This window comes from Ylistrum balloti, unplaced genomic scaffold (genome assembly GCF_031769215.1).
Source record: "Ylistrum balloti isolate Yb309-2 unplaced genomic scaffold, AGI_CSIRO_Ybal_v1 Utg369576, whole genome shotgun sequence".
In the NCBI taxonomy this organism is placed as follows: Eukaryota; Metazoa; Mollusca; class Bivalvia; order Pectinida; family Pectinidae; genus Ylistrum; species Ylistrum balloti.
The window spans coordinates 707,303-721,813 of NW_026781869.1; the positions used below are offsets into that span (position 1 = coordinate 707,303).

The following is a 14,511-nucleotide window of genomic DNA, read 5'->3' on the forward strand; positions in this document are numbered from 1 at the left end:
GGCACAGTCCAGTATTACTCAGCACAGTCCAGTACTACTCAGTACAGTCCAGTACTATCCGGCACAGTCCAGTACTACTCAGCACAGTCCAGTACTACTCAGCATAGTCCAGTACTATCCGGCACAGTCCAGTACTACTCAGTACAGTCCAGTACTACTCAGCACAGTCCAGTACTACTCAGTACAGTCCAGTACTATCCGGACAGTCCAGTACTACTCAGTAAAGTCCAGCACTATCCGGCACAGTCCAGTACTACTCAGCACAGTCCAGTACTACTCAGCACAGTCCAGTACTACTCAGCACAGTGCAGTACTACTCAGTACAGTCCAGTACTATCCGGCACAGTCCAGTACTACTCAAAACGGTCCAGTACTACTCAGTACAGTGACATACTACTCAGTACAGCCCAGTACTACCCGACAAAGCCCGGAACTACTCAGCTTAGTCCAGTACTACTCAGTACAGTCCAGTACCACTCAGCACAGTCCAGCACTACTCAGTACAGCCCAGTACTACCCGACAAAGCCCAGAACTACTCAGCATAGTCCAATACTACTCATAACAGTCCAGTACCACTCAGCACAGTCTAGTACTGCTCAGTACAGCCCAGTACTACCTGGTACAGTCCAGTACTACTCGGCACAGTCCAGTACTACTCAGTACAGCCCAGTACTACTCAGTACAGCCCAGTACTACTCAGTACAGTCCAGTACTATCCGGCACAGTCCAGTACTACACAGTACAGTCCAGTACTATCCGGCACAGTCCAATACTACTCAGTACAGTCCAGCACTATCCGGCACAGTCCAGTATTACTCAGCACAGTCCAGTACTACTCAGTACAGTGACATACTACTCAGTACAGCCCAGTACTACCCGACAAAGCCCGGAACTACTCAGCTTAGTCCAGTACTACTCAGTACAGTCCAGTACCACTCAGCACAGTCCAGCACTACTCAGTACAGCCCAGTACTACCCGACAAAGCCCAGAACTACTCAGCATAGTCCAATACTACTCATAACAGTCCAGTACCACTCAGCACAGTCCAGCACTACTCAGTACAGCCCAGTACTACCCGACAAAGCCCAGAACTACTCAGCATAGTCCAATACTACTCATAACAGTCCAGTACCACTCAGCACAGTCTAGTACTGCTCAGTACAGCCCAGTACTACCTGGTACAGTCCAGTACTACTCGGCACAGTCCAGTACTACTCAGTACAGCCCAGTACTAGTCAGTACAGCCCAGTACTACTCCGCACAGCCCAGTACTATCCGGCACAGTCCAGTATTACTCCGCACAGCCCAGTACTACTCAGTACAGTCCAGTACCATCCGGCACAGTCCAGTATTACTCCGCACAGCCCTGTACTACTCAGTACAGCCCAGTACTACTCAGCACAGTCCAGTACTACTCAACACAGTCCAGTACTACTCAGTACAGTCCAGTTCTACTCAGCAGTCCAGTACTATTCAGCACAGTCCAGTAGTACTCAGTACAGTCCAGTACCACTCAGTACAGTCCAGTACTACTCAGTACAGCCCAGTACTACTCAGTACAGGCCAGTGCTACTCAGCAGTCAAGTACTACTCAGCACAGTCCAGTAGTACTCAGAACAGTCCAGTACTACTCAGCACAGTCCAGTACTACTCAGCACAGCCCATTACTACTCAGCACAGTCTAGTACTACTCAGCACAGTCCAGTAGTACTCAGCACAGTCCAGTACTACTCAGTACAGTACAGTAGTACTCACTACAGTCCAGTACAGCCCAGTACTACTCAGTACAGCCCAGTACTACTCAGCAGTCAAGTACTACTCAGCACAGTCCAGTACTACTCCAGTACTACTCAGTACAGTCCAGTACTATCCGGCACAGTCCAGTACTACTCAGTACAGTCCAGTACTATCCGGCACAGTCCAGTACTACTCAGCACAGTCCAGTACTACTCAGTACAGTCCAGTACTATCCGGCACAGTCCAGTACTACTCAAAACGGTCCAGTACTACTCAGTACAGTGACATACTACTCAGTACAGCCCAGTACTACCCGACAAAGCCCAGAACTACTCAGCTTAGTCCAGTACTACTCAGTACAGTCCAGCACTACTCAGTACAACCCAGTACTACCCGACAAAGCCCAGAACTACTCAGCATAGTCCAATACTACTCATAACAGTCCAGTACCACTCAGCACAGTCTAGTACTGCTCAGTACAGCCCAGTACTACCTGGTACAGTCCAGTACTACTCGGCACAGTCCAGTACTACTCAGTACAGCCCAGTACTACTCAGTACAGCCCAGTACTACTCAGCACAGCCCAGTACTATCCGGCACAGTCCAGTATTACTCCGCACAGCCCAGTACTACTCAGTACAGTCCAGTACTATCCGGCACAGTCCAGTATTACTCCGCACAGCCCAGTACTACTCAGTACAGCCCAGTACTATCCGGCACAGTCCAGTACTACTCAGCACAGTCCAGTACTACTCAGTACAGCCCAGTACTATCCGGCACAGTCCAGTACTACTCAGCACAGTCCAGTACTACTCAGCACAGTCCAGTACTACTCAGCACAGTCCAGTACTACTCAGCACAGTCCAGTACTACTCAACACAGTCCAGTACTACTCAGTACAGTTCAGTTCTACTCAGCAGTCCAGTACTACTCAGCACAGTCCAGTACTACTCAGCACAGTCCAGTACTACTCAACACAGTCCAGTACTACTCAGTACAGTCCAGTACTACTCAGCACAGTCCAGTACTACTCAGCACAGGCCAGTGCTACTCAGCAGTCAAGTACTACTCAGCACAGTCAAGTACTACTCAGTACAGTCCAGTACTACTCAGCATAGTCCAGTAGTACTCAGAACAGTCCAGTACTACTCCGTACAGTACAGTAGTACTCACTACAGTCCAGTACAGCCCAATACTACTCAGTACAGCCCAGTACTACTCAGCACAGTCCAGTAATACTCAGCACAGTCCAGTACTACTCAGAACAGTCAGGTACTACTCAGCACAGTCCAGTACTACTCAGTACAGTCCAGTACTACTCAGTACAGTCCAGTACTACTCAGTACAGTCCAGTACTACTCAGTACAGTCCAGTACTACTCAGTACAACCCAGTACTACCCGACAAAGCCCAGAACTACTCTGCATAGTCCAATACTACTCATAACAGTCCAGTACCACTCAGCACAGTCTAGTACTGCTCAGTACAGCCCAGTACTACCTGGTACAGTCCAGTACTACTCGGCACAGTCCAGTACTACTCAGTACAGCCCAGTACTACTCAGCACAGCCCAGTACTATCCGGCACAGTCCAGTATTACTCCGCACAGCCCAGTACTACTCAGTACAGTCCAGTACTATCCGGCACAGTCCAGTATTACTCCGCACAGCCCAGTACAACTCAGTACAGCCCAGTACTACTCCGCACAGCCCAGTACTACTCCGCACAGTGTAGTACTACTCAACACAGCCCAGTTCTACTCAGCACAGTCCAGTACTACTCAGCACAGTCCAGTACTACTCAGCACAGTCCAGTACTACTCAGTACAGTCCAGTACTACTCAGCACAGTCGAGTACTACTCAGCACAGTCCAGTATTACTCAGCACAGTCCAGTACTACTCAGCACAGTCCAGTACTACTCAGTTCAGTCCAGTTCTACTCAGCAGTCAAGTACTACTCAGCACAGTCCAGCACTACTCAGCATAGTCCAGTTGTACTCAGAACAGTCCAGTACTACTCAGTACAGTACAGTAGTACTCACTACAGTCCAGTACAGCCCAGTACTACTCAGCAGTCAAGTACTACTCAGCACAGTCAAGTAGTACTCAGCACAGTTCAGTACCACTCAGCACAGTCCAGTACTACTCAGCACAGTCTTATACTACTCAGTACAGTCAAGTACTACTCAGTACAGTCTTATACTACTCAGTACATTCAAGTACTACTCAGTACAGTCCAGTACTACTCAGCACAGTCCAGTACTACTCAGCACAGTCAAGTACTACTCAGTACAGTCAAGTACTACTCAGTACAGTCCAGTACTACTCAGCACAGTCCAGTACTACTCAGCACAGTCAAGTACTACTCAGTACAGTCAAGTACTACTCAGCACAGTCCAGCACTACTCAGTACAGCCCAGTACTACCCGACAAAGCCCAGAACTACTCTGCATAGTCCAATACTACTCATAACAGTCCAGTACCACTCAGCACAGTCTAGTACTGCTCAGTACAGCCCAGTACTACCTGGTACAGTCCAGTACTACTCGGCACAGTCCAGTACTACTCCGTACAGCCCAGTACTACTCAGTACAGCCCAGTACTACTCAGCACAGCCCAGTACTATCCGGCACAGTCCAGTATTACTCCGCAAAGCCCAGTACTACTCAGTACAGTCCAGTACTATCCGGCACAGTCCAGTATTACTCCGCACAGCCCAGTACAACTCAGTACAGCCCAGTACTACTCCGCACAGCCCAGTACTACTCCGCACAGTGTAGTACTACTCAACACAGCCCAGTTCTACTCAGCACAGTCCAGTACTACTCAGCACAGTCCAGTACTACTCAGCACAGTCCAGTACTACTCAGTACAGTCCAGTACTACTCATAACAGTCGAGTACTACTCAGCACAGTCCAGTATTACTCAGCACAGTCCAGTACTACTCAGTTCAGTCCAGTTCTACTCAGCAGTCAAGTACTACTCAGCACAGTCCAGCACTACTCAGCATAGTCCAGTTGTACTCAGAACAGTCCAGTACTACTCAGTACAGTACAGTAGTACTCACTACAGTCCAGTACAGCCCAGTACTACTCAGCAGTCAAGTACTACTCAGCACAGTCAAGTAGTACTCAGCACAGTTCAGTACCACTCAGCACAGTCCAGTACTACTCAGCACAGTCTTATACTACTCAGTACAGTCAAGTACTACTCAGTACAGTCTTATACTACTCAGTACATTCAAGTACTACTCAGCACAGTCCAGTACTACTCAGCACAGTCAAGTACTACTCAGTACAGTCAAGTACTACTCAGTACAGTCCAGAACCACTCAGCACAGTCCAGTACTACTCAGCACAGTCTTATACTACTCAGTACAGTCAAGTACTACTCAGTACAGTCCAGTACCACTCAGCACAGTCCAGTACTACTCAGTACAGTCCAGTACTACCCGGCACAGCCCAGTACTACTCAGTACAGCAGTCCAGTACTACTCAGCACCGCCCATTACTACTCAGCACAGTCTAGTACTTTTCGGCACAGTCCAGTAGTACTCAGCACAGTCCAGTACTACTCCAGTACTACTCAGTACAGCCCAGTACTACTCAGTACAGCCCAGTACTACTCAGCACAGTCCTGTACTACTCAGCACAGTCCAGTGCTACTCAGCACAGTCCAGTACTACTCAGCACAGTCCAGTACTACAGCCCAGTACTACTCAGTACAGCCCAGTACTAGTCAGCACAGTCCAGTACTACTCAGCAGTCAAGTACTACTCAGCACAGTCCAGTACTACTCAGTACAGTCCAGTACTACTCAGCAGTCAAGTACTACTCAGTACAGTCCAGTACTACTCAGCAGTCAAGTACTACTCAGCACAGTCCAGTACTACTCAGCAGTCAAGTACTACTCAGTACAGTCCAGTACCACTCAGCACAGTCCAGTACTACTCAGTACAGTCCAGTACTACCCGGCACAGCCCAGTACTACTCAGCACAGTTCAGTACTACCCGCCACAGCCCAGTACTACTCAGCACAGTCCAGTAGTACTCAGCACAGTCAAGTACTACTCAGTACATTCCTGTACTACTCAGCACAGTCCAGTACTACTCAGTACAGCCCAGTACTACTCAGCACAGTCCAGTACTACTCAGTACAGCCCAGTACTACTCAGTACAGTCCAGTACTACTCAGTACAGCCCAGTACTACTCAGCACAGTCCAGTACTACTCAGTACAGTCCAGTACTACTCAGTACAGTCCAGTACTACTCAGTACAGCCCAGTACTACTCAGCACAGTCCAGTACTACTCAGTACAGCCCAGTACTACTCAGCACAGTCCAGTACTACTCAGCACAGTCCAGTACTACTCAGTACAGTCCAGTACTACTACAGTACATTCAAGTACTACTCAGTACAGTCCAGTACTATCCGGCACAGTCCAGTATTACTCCGCACAGTCCAGTAGTACTCAGCACAGTCAAGTAGTACTCAGCACAGTCCAGTACTACTCAGCACAGTCCAGTACTACTCAGCAGTCAAGTACTACTCAGCACCGTCCAGTAGTACTCAGTATAGCCCAGTACTACCCGGCACAGCCCATTACTACTCAGCACAGTCAAGTACTACTTGGCAAAATTGGTTAGTACCATCTCAGAAACATTTCAGACAAGTTTCAGCTCAATCCCTAAGGTGGAATTTGAGATGTTGTTTAAAATATGTGTTGTTCAAATCAACCATGATTGTGCAATTATGTTACAAAATGACCACCATGACTGACATATTGAATTTTTGACAGTGCAAAAAAACAACACGTTTTGTCAACTTTCCTTACTTAACAAATCCATCATTTTTTCTGCCACTGGAACTTGAGAAGTTTAAGATTGTGTTTTTCAAGATGGAACAGTTGACAATCTTTGAAATTTCAATCAATCTGACCCAATATTGCCCTGCCCATCAGCCCCTGGAGGTCAATCAAGGTCAATATGTGCATCTCATCACACTGTCAGCCTATACAAATGATAAAAATCTAACCAAGCTTGAACTATTTCTGAAAGAGAATAAATGAATTTTGCTAAAAATCATAATTTTCATATTACTTAACCCCTCCCCAGGTTCATGAAATTTACAATTTTGGTAAAGCATCTGAAGGCCTTTCCATCCATGAAGAGTACTTAATTCTATCATACCTTGGATTTGAGAAGAATTTTTAAGTTTCAATCCATTTGACCCTTTTTTACCCTGCCCCTCAAGCCCCTAAGGTTTGGTGACCATACAATTAAAGAAAGTGGTGCACATTTAGCCATGGAAGTTTTTTGTAAAATTTCATTGAAAATGGTTTAAGGGTTTTCCAGAAGAAGTCGAAAATGTTAAAAAGTTTATGATGCATGAAGCCAGGTAAAAGTCTTTGTCTCAGGGGACCGAAAAAGGCAGATAATTCAGCAGCTGCTTGATTTTTCATCCTCTAAGTTGTGTTATAACTGTATATGTTTACAAAAATCTTTGTGTAAAAAGTAATAACATACAACATAGCAAACTTTGATTTTGTTTTTATTATTCACTTCATTTATCGTCACTTAAGCAATCAATAGTATCACAGTCAATTATCAGCAAAATCAAATAGTACAGAATCGTGAAACCATACCAAATAAAGAGTGTCTGTTACACAGACACCGTCACTGAGCAGCACAAAAAAAACGTTACACAGACACCGTCACGGAGCAGTACAAAAAAAACGTTACACAGACACCGTCACTGAGCAGTACAAAAAAAACGTTACACAGACACCGTCACTGAGCAGTACAAAAAAAAACGTTACACAGACACCGTCACGGAGCAGTACAAAAAAACCGTTACACAGACACCGTCACGGAGCAGTACAAAAAAAACGTTACACAGACACCGTCACGGAGCAGTACAAAAAAACCGTTACACAGACACCGTCACGGAGCAGTACAAAAAAAACGTTACACAGACACCGTCACGGAGCAGTACAAAAAAAAGGAAATTATAGAATTATAAACCCATACAAACAAAAATTCAGTAATATAAACTTATAAAATCATACAAAAATTGAAAAAAAGGATATTCACAACAATAATATATAGTCAATTAGATGTAAGGGTATATATACATTACATTCACAAAATGAGAACAATTTCATTACATACACAACATCATTGAAGTAGAAAGTGTACAAAAAAATTAACATAACACATTTACATCTGAAACAAGTGTTCTCATATCAAACACAAGCAGCCAGACAGAAACATCAGTATTACTAAATGCCGGATTAAATGTATACCACTGTGTAGTAAAGTTTGCCACTTTATTTAAAAACTCCAAGCAGCTTACTAGACAAAACATTTCCACCATGAATGTTAACACTGAGAAAAATTAACTTTTAATTAAAAATCGATGAAGGTGCTTGAGTATGATAATTAACAAAAATTACACATAAACAAAGATACATGATAAATTAAGAAAATCACAGAAAACCTCTGCAGTGTGAAACCACAACTGTCAAAATCTCTCGTCATCATAGTGATGAGGACTGGTCACAGTTACCAAATAATGATAGCACTAAGCCTGAATTTCTAGGTTGAAACACATGTCTCAAAAATAAAATTTTGGTGTCACTGGACCAAAATGTCAAGGTCAAGACACAGAGGTTACAATACCTAAATCTTGGAACAAAAGGTCAAGGTCACAGCAAAGATTAAAATAACCAAATTTTTGTGACACAGGCAATGACATCTGAATCAAAACATCAATTACAGTTACCTAATTTCAGAAGTATGTGCCTTTGAGGTCAAGGTCGAAACATAGGTTGCCATAACTAATTTTGAGAAGGACTTGAATGAATCTCGTAACTTTAACTGAAATGAAACAGAAGATAGCCCCTTGACACAGGCAGTGGAGTAATGGAAGTAAAGATGAACAAAAGACGAGAAGATTTTTCTCTGTTGAAAACCTGTTAAGAGGTTGTTTACTTCATTGAACTAGTCAAAACTCAGACACCAACTATATGGTTGCAATTTATTTTTTTTTGTTTTTACATCTGAAGAGTTTTTATTTTGTTATGAAGCCTACGACATTCACACCTTAACACAATTTTTCAGTGTAAATTGAATTTATGAAGTCAAACAACATTTGGGGATAACTGTCATTTAAAAAAATATAATGACAAAATGGATTGTTGGGGAAATATCAATGTTTGAAAAACACTGTATTTGATAATGGCTTTGTACGCAAAACTATGGAAAGGAATGAAATATTTTTCAGTTATGAAAAAATATTAAAAAAAATAACAAGTAATATATATAGAGAAGAATAATGTAATGTTTTGTTTACCCTGTAGTAAGACTTAGTGGATATTGTATACATAAACATACACTGTCTTAGATAAGAAATATTTGAACATTGCTGACTATAAAAACATTAATCTTCATGATGATTTTATTTTCATTGAATTTGTGCTGACTCTAAATCCTTAAACTTCTATGTCCAGGAAATTATCATGGATAATAGAACGCGTGGATTTTGAGAACAAAACTTCTCATTAAAATCAGGTGCCAAAGACAAAGCCAAACTTTTGTAAAACCAGGAAATTTCAACTAAACAAAATCATTTTAAAGTATTCTGCCTTAAAACACATTGTCACGTTAGTATCAAGTATTCACCCACCCTTATCATTGCCCCAATGACAAAAGGATAAAAACAAATGTAAGATTAACTCCAGTGATAGCTTTCTAGGATAGAGTACTGATCACTGACTTCAATAAACAAATGATTTACGAAGTAATATGAAATAGAGAGGATTCTGTTTGTCCAGTTTACCAGATTTCTACTACAATAGCAGGGTATTATTCAACCCTTGAAGCATTAACCATACACCTTCTAATGTAGTGTAATAATCTAACATGTTTTGATTGACAAGACAGGGTAAATTTTCATTGAGAGTGTGCTTCACCCACTAACAGAAATTATAATGTACAATAAGTTCATGGATGAATTTGTGATACTTTGACTTTTATTTGGATCATTTTTTCCTTAGAATATAAAAACTAATTTATTTCAAGTGATAATTTGTAATTAGTTAAAATATTTCCCAGTATTTCTGAAATAATAATTAGCAGTGTTTCTCCGAAAGACACATCATTACACCCCGACTGATGACGTACACATGGATACAGAACTGGTCATTTCAACTTCGGAAGTCAATTCAGCTTCGGAATAGTTTTTTTTAACGTGGTAGAAAAAAGTCACACAAGCTTCTGGTTGTTATCTATGTCATTTCTGTCACTCTTGTTATAAAAGTTACAAAAACTCTCTCCAAAGCTCTTTTTCTTTTGTAACATTTGAAAAATAACTTACTCAGTTGAAAGAAATACCATATTTAACAAGCCCCAGAGAATCAACACATATCCTTACATAATTGGGTTGGTGGTTCAGGGCAATTGAAAGATAATTTAATGCCAGTTTTACTGAAGATCAAAATATGTTTTTAAGGTCATATAAACATGGACGTTAAAGGATATCTCTATCCTATGACCAAATTATTTCACAACTTCTTCATATAATCTCACTACATTCAATTTGTTAAATTGGCAACTAAAAACTATGGGAAAGTCCAAACTGATATTTTTAAAAAGTATCCCCTGGTTGGATATGACTCCCTGCTGTAAAAGTACAGAAAAATCAACATTTGGGCAAGCAATTTTTATTTTAATCATGTCTGTTTATACTGTTATTACTCCAGAAAATAAGAACCATTCACTCCCTAATTCTGAAACTTAAATTCTGAATATATATGGCTTTTTACCTGGAATATTAACATCACAACATCCTTGAGTTCAGAATAATTTGTTTGCATATTAATATCATCATATGGCACACAGAAGTTTTCATTCCATAGAATCTCAGTTAATCACACAAAAAAGTCACATTAATTCTTAAACTTCTTAAATTTCATAAATCTCATACAAAATTCAAACTTGTTTAAAATCATACTGACAAAAGATTCTGCACAATTGACTTTATCATCTCTACACGATGACATTTTTTCCTCTCATTCATGATGACAAATATCACACAAGAAATTATTCAGATTTTCTATCCGAACACTAGCGTCTGATATTTTGTTATTTTGTGCTATGGAATACTTACAAAGATTGAACTGGCAAACAGACTGAATAAACACTAGGCCTTCCAGGAAAGTTTGTTAATTATTGCTCGGATTTAATGACTAATGTAGTGTTACATCTTAGTAAGTAAATTGTACGGATACCATTAGATTTTTCATTCGTGTATCAAAAGATCCTTTACAGAAAAACCATATATAATAATCAAAATTTCAACTGATAAAATGTTATAATATGTATTAATATTTCCTTGCTCATCAAAAACAAAAAATATGACATGACTATTTATAGATGAAATGTCCTCGTTTTGAAACTAAATGGCATTTGCTTGTTGCATAATAAAAACAACAAGAAAATACCAACATGTCAACAGAATCACAATCCAAACTCAATTTCATGAAAATCATGGCAAAATAAGAACAAAAGAAGTATTTATACCGAGACTACTGAAAAAATACATAGATTGAGACCAGGTGTTTCAGAAGAGTCAGCGTCCTCTCATCAACAATAACCCCCATCAGTCTCAGTCAATACAAGTGAGTAAAATCATGCTCTCTAAGAAGAACAAACTAATTTTACAGTGGATAAAGAACTTGAATTTAATGAAGAAGTAAATCTGCAAATTACAATGTGACCTTAATTTAAGGATTAATGTCTTTACTGTGTGATCATTTCCCAAAATATAATAAAAGTACAACATACAAAATACAAATTTCACTGTATGACACTGTAAGCAGATACATACGTTAAAAGGTTGGTACAGAAGACACACTTCTGACACCACTTTCAGTACTTCATTTATCATACAGCTTTTCTATAAGTTATTTAAGAGACAGATACTTTAACAATAATATTACTTTATCGATCACTTAAATTTTTGTTGCAATAACCTTAATTTATCAATCCAGCAATAAACCTTTAATGGTAATAAGCCCACCCCTATTTATTTTCTGCTGTTCAAAAAAAATAACACTGCCCTGTTAAAAACCCATTCCCTGACCTCCAGTACAAGATTATGCCCCTTGAATTAACTGTAAAACAATGATCATTTAACAATTTGACTTTATGTACCACAGTCCAGTATAATTACAACAAGCTCAAATAAAAACAGATTATCAATGAAAATACTGTTTGTAAATGTGAGTATATTTGTTACACTGTAAATCCTGACATGTATAAATACAAAAGTATGTTGAGGACATTGTGGATTGTTGTTCATCCTCGATCCTACAGGGATTATGATCACTTTCACTTTCTATAACCCTGGGATATGTCATGGCAAAATTGAATGTACCAGCAAAGGAATTTGATTGGTTCAAGGAGGAAAAAATCTAACCAATCACAGACTGATACACTACTTTTGAAGATTACAATATAGTGTTATGCAACCTACATCAAAGGATTAAACTAGTCTTTTCATCATGTCCACCAGGTGTCACACATGGAACCTTCGATTTTGCCATGACATGTTCCAGGGGTGCAGAGAGTAAAAAACGATTGTAACCTTGGAGTATGAAGGATGGAGGCTGTTCAACGAAATCTCTGCATCCTAATGTTTTTTCAAGGTTGTGTGCTCAGGCAAAGACAACACCTTATTTCAATTGCTTCGAATAGCACCTAGTGGACCTCCTGCATGTTGTTCAGTCAGAGAGTCATCAGCTTCAAAAGGCGATCTCATCTTTAAATTATCCTGGCTTTTCGCGGGGTAATACATCCAGAAAACAAATGAACAATTAGCAAGATCTATATTATCTGTCCTACATCTGAACCATTCTGCCTAATCTTTAAGATGTAAGTATGTCACTCCTGGTTTTTCAAGTCCCTCATTAAGGCCTCTCATTTAGCTACACAAAATCACTCTCCCTTCACCTGTCTCATCTCTGTACATCTCATGTCTCATACTGATTCAGGTACAATTTTCCAAACCTACTAACCACTTCATTAAGCCAACGTCTGTATTTGTTCCAGGTCTGGAATCTTAGGACCAAAGTTTCCACCACGTGAGGACTTAAAATTCTTGTATCTGTCAAAATAACAAAAAAAAAAGATTTATCACTGGGAGTCTGAGATGTCAACTTAAGTAAGAGGTGAATGCATGACTGAATATAAAATGACTGACATGTAAGTATCACAGGGACTGGACAGAGTGTCTCTGAATTGATGACTTATACAAGTCTTTGAAGTACAGAGAGGTTACAAGATTTAAAAAAACCTGAAAATGAAAAATTATAAATTAATGAGGTAAGGTATTATGATACTTGACCAAAATTTGAAGTTTGATGAAATCAGTTAAGAAATGAAGTTGCTAGAGTGACAACAAAAATTGAACCTATGTATACATAAAGATATGAATCTAACACTGCATCACCCCCCCCCCCCATGGTCACCACGAAGGGATAGTAAGAGAAAGTCACACAATGAGGTTATTGACCATACAATATGATGAAATCACAACCAACATTTGGTTTCTTTGTACATTAGATAAGTAAAAGTCACAATTTATTTCGAAAACATGGAAATAATCAAAATCATAAACCATAGAATACACAACACCAAATTAGCAATTTGTCCAGGTGTAACAAGGTGACATCACCAGTCACATTTATTGGTCATACAATATGAGTCATACTGGTCACAATACTGGTCAAAATACAGGTCACATTACAGGTCACAATGCAGGTCACATGACCGGTCGCATAACAGGTCACATGACCAGTCACATTACAGGTCACATCACTGGTCACATTACAGGTTAAATTTCTGGTCACATTGCTATGGTCATATTCATTGGTCACATCCACTAGTCTCAATCACTACAGCAGGTAAAGTCTTTTGTTACAAAGTGTCAATGCATGGATTCAGGGACAAATGTACCTATGAGCATTCAAAAAGAGATATAGAATCTTCAAAATTTACAGCCATTCAAATTGAGATTCAAACACATAAAATCAATTATATGTCTGGCTCTCCTGCTTTTTTCCAAAAAATAAAGCAGAAAGTGGACTGTTATTTTTTTCAAACAAATGTGTTTTTGTCTTTTGTACATGTAAAAAATTTGTTATGGAGAGTTGTAAAAAATCATTATTTGGTGCACAGGGATGATCACACTCCGTGAGATGTGGTTGGAATTTATCTGTGACATCTTGGAATGCAAACATATATTTAGGCCCTATTGATAAACTGGTATTTTTCCTAGTTGGACAAGCTTGCCTGCATCCATCACATGATGTAGTGTATAAAAATTGTAGCACATGTCTAAATTTTGTTGTCAGGCATGCAGTAATACAACTTGTGTCATTGTAGATAAGTTTTAATTTTTTATTTAAATATGATAGGTATACATATATAGGTAATACCTATAGTTTGATTCAAACATTTAAATGTCTGGTCACAAAAAATTCATAGATAATAAAAAAAATTGTCTTGTCAAAAGAATATATTGGAGATTTTATTGTAAATGTTGCGTTTAAAAAACAGCCACATGTGACTCACCTATCATAATCCATTGATTTTTTTCTACTTACATTTCTGTCAAGAAGATTGTCTGAGAAGTTTGGCTGCTTCTCATTTTGTATGTTCTCCAAGTTTGGACACTTCAGTTTTAAAACACATTCAGGTAGGAAAACATC

The 14,511-nt window shown here is 39.9% G+C and overlaps 2 protein-coding genes across 2 annotated transcripts in view; one reads left to right on the forward strand and one right to left on the reverse strand.

Moving 5' to 3' along the window:
* Nucleotides 1-6,385, forward strand: part of LOC132565590 (uncharacterized) — a 37,045-nt gene extending 30,660 nt beyond the window's left edge. Inside the window, exons 2-8 of the mRNA XM_060230239.1 lie at nucleotides 1,027-1,706; nucleotides 2,302-2,525; nucleotides 3,188-3,511; nucleotides 4,214-4,477; nucleotides 4,634-5,317; nucleotides 5,447-5,842; nucleotides 6,180-6,385. Of these exons, the coding sequence (XP_060086222.1) occupies nucleotides 1,027-1,706; nucleotides 2,302-2,525; nucleotides 3,188-3,511; nucleotides 4,214-4,477; nucleotides 4,634-5,317; nucleotides 5,447-5,842; nucleotides 6,180-6,385 (2,778 nt within the window). The remainder of the gene's footprint in view (nucleotides 1-1,026; nucleotides 1,707-2,301; nucleotides 2,526-3,187; nucleotides 3,512-4,213; nucleotides 4,478-4,633; nucleotides 5,318-5,446; nucleotides 5,843-6,179) is intronic.
* Nucleotides 6,386-7,272: 887 nt separating this feature from the next.
* LOC132565387 (peroxisomal ATPase PEX1-like) overlaps nucleotides 7,273-14,511 on the reverse strand; it is a 47,332-nt gene continuing 40,093 nt past the window's right edge. Inside the window, exon 20 of the mRNA XM_060230030.1 lies at nucleotides 7,273-12,905. Coding sequence (XP_060086013.1) covers nucleotides 12,824-12,905 — 82 coding nt within the window. The 3' untranslated portion in view covers nucleotides 7,273-12,823. The remainder of the gene's footprint in view (nucleotides 12,906-14,511) is intronic.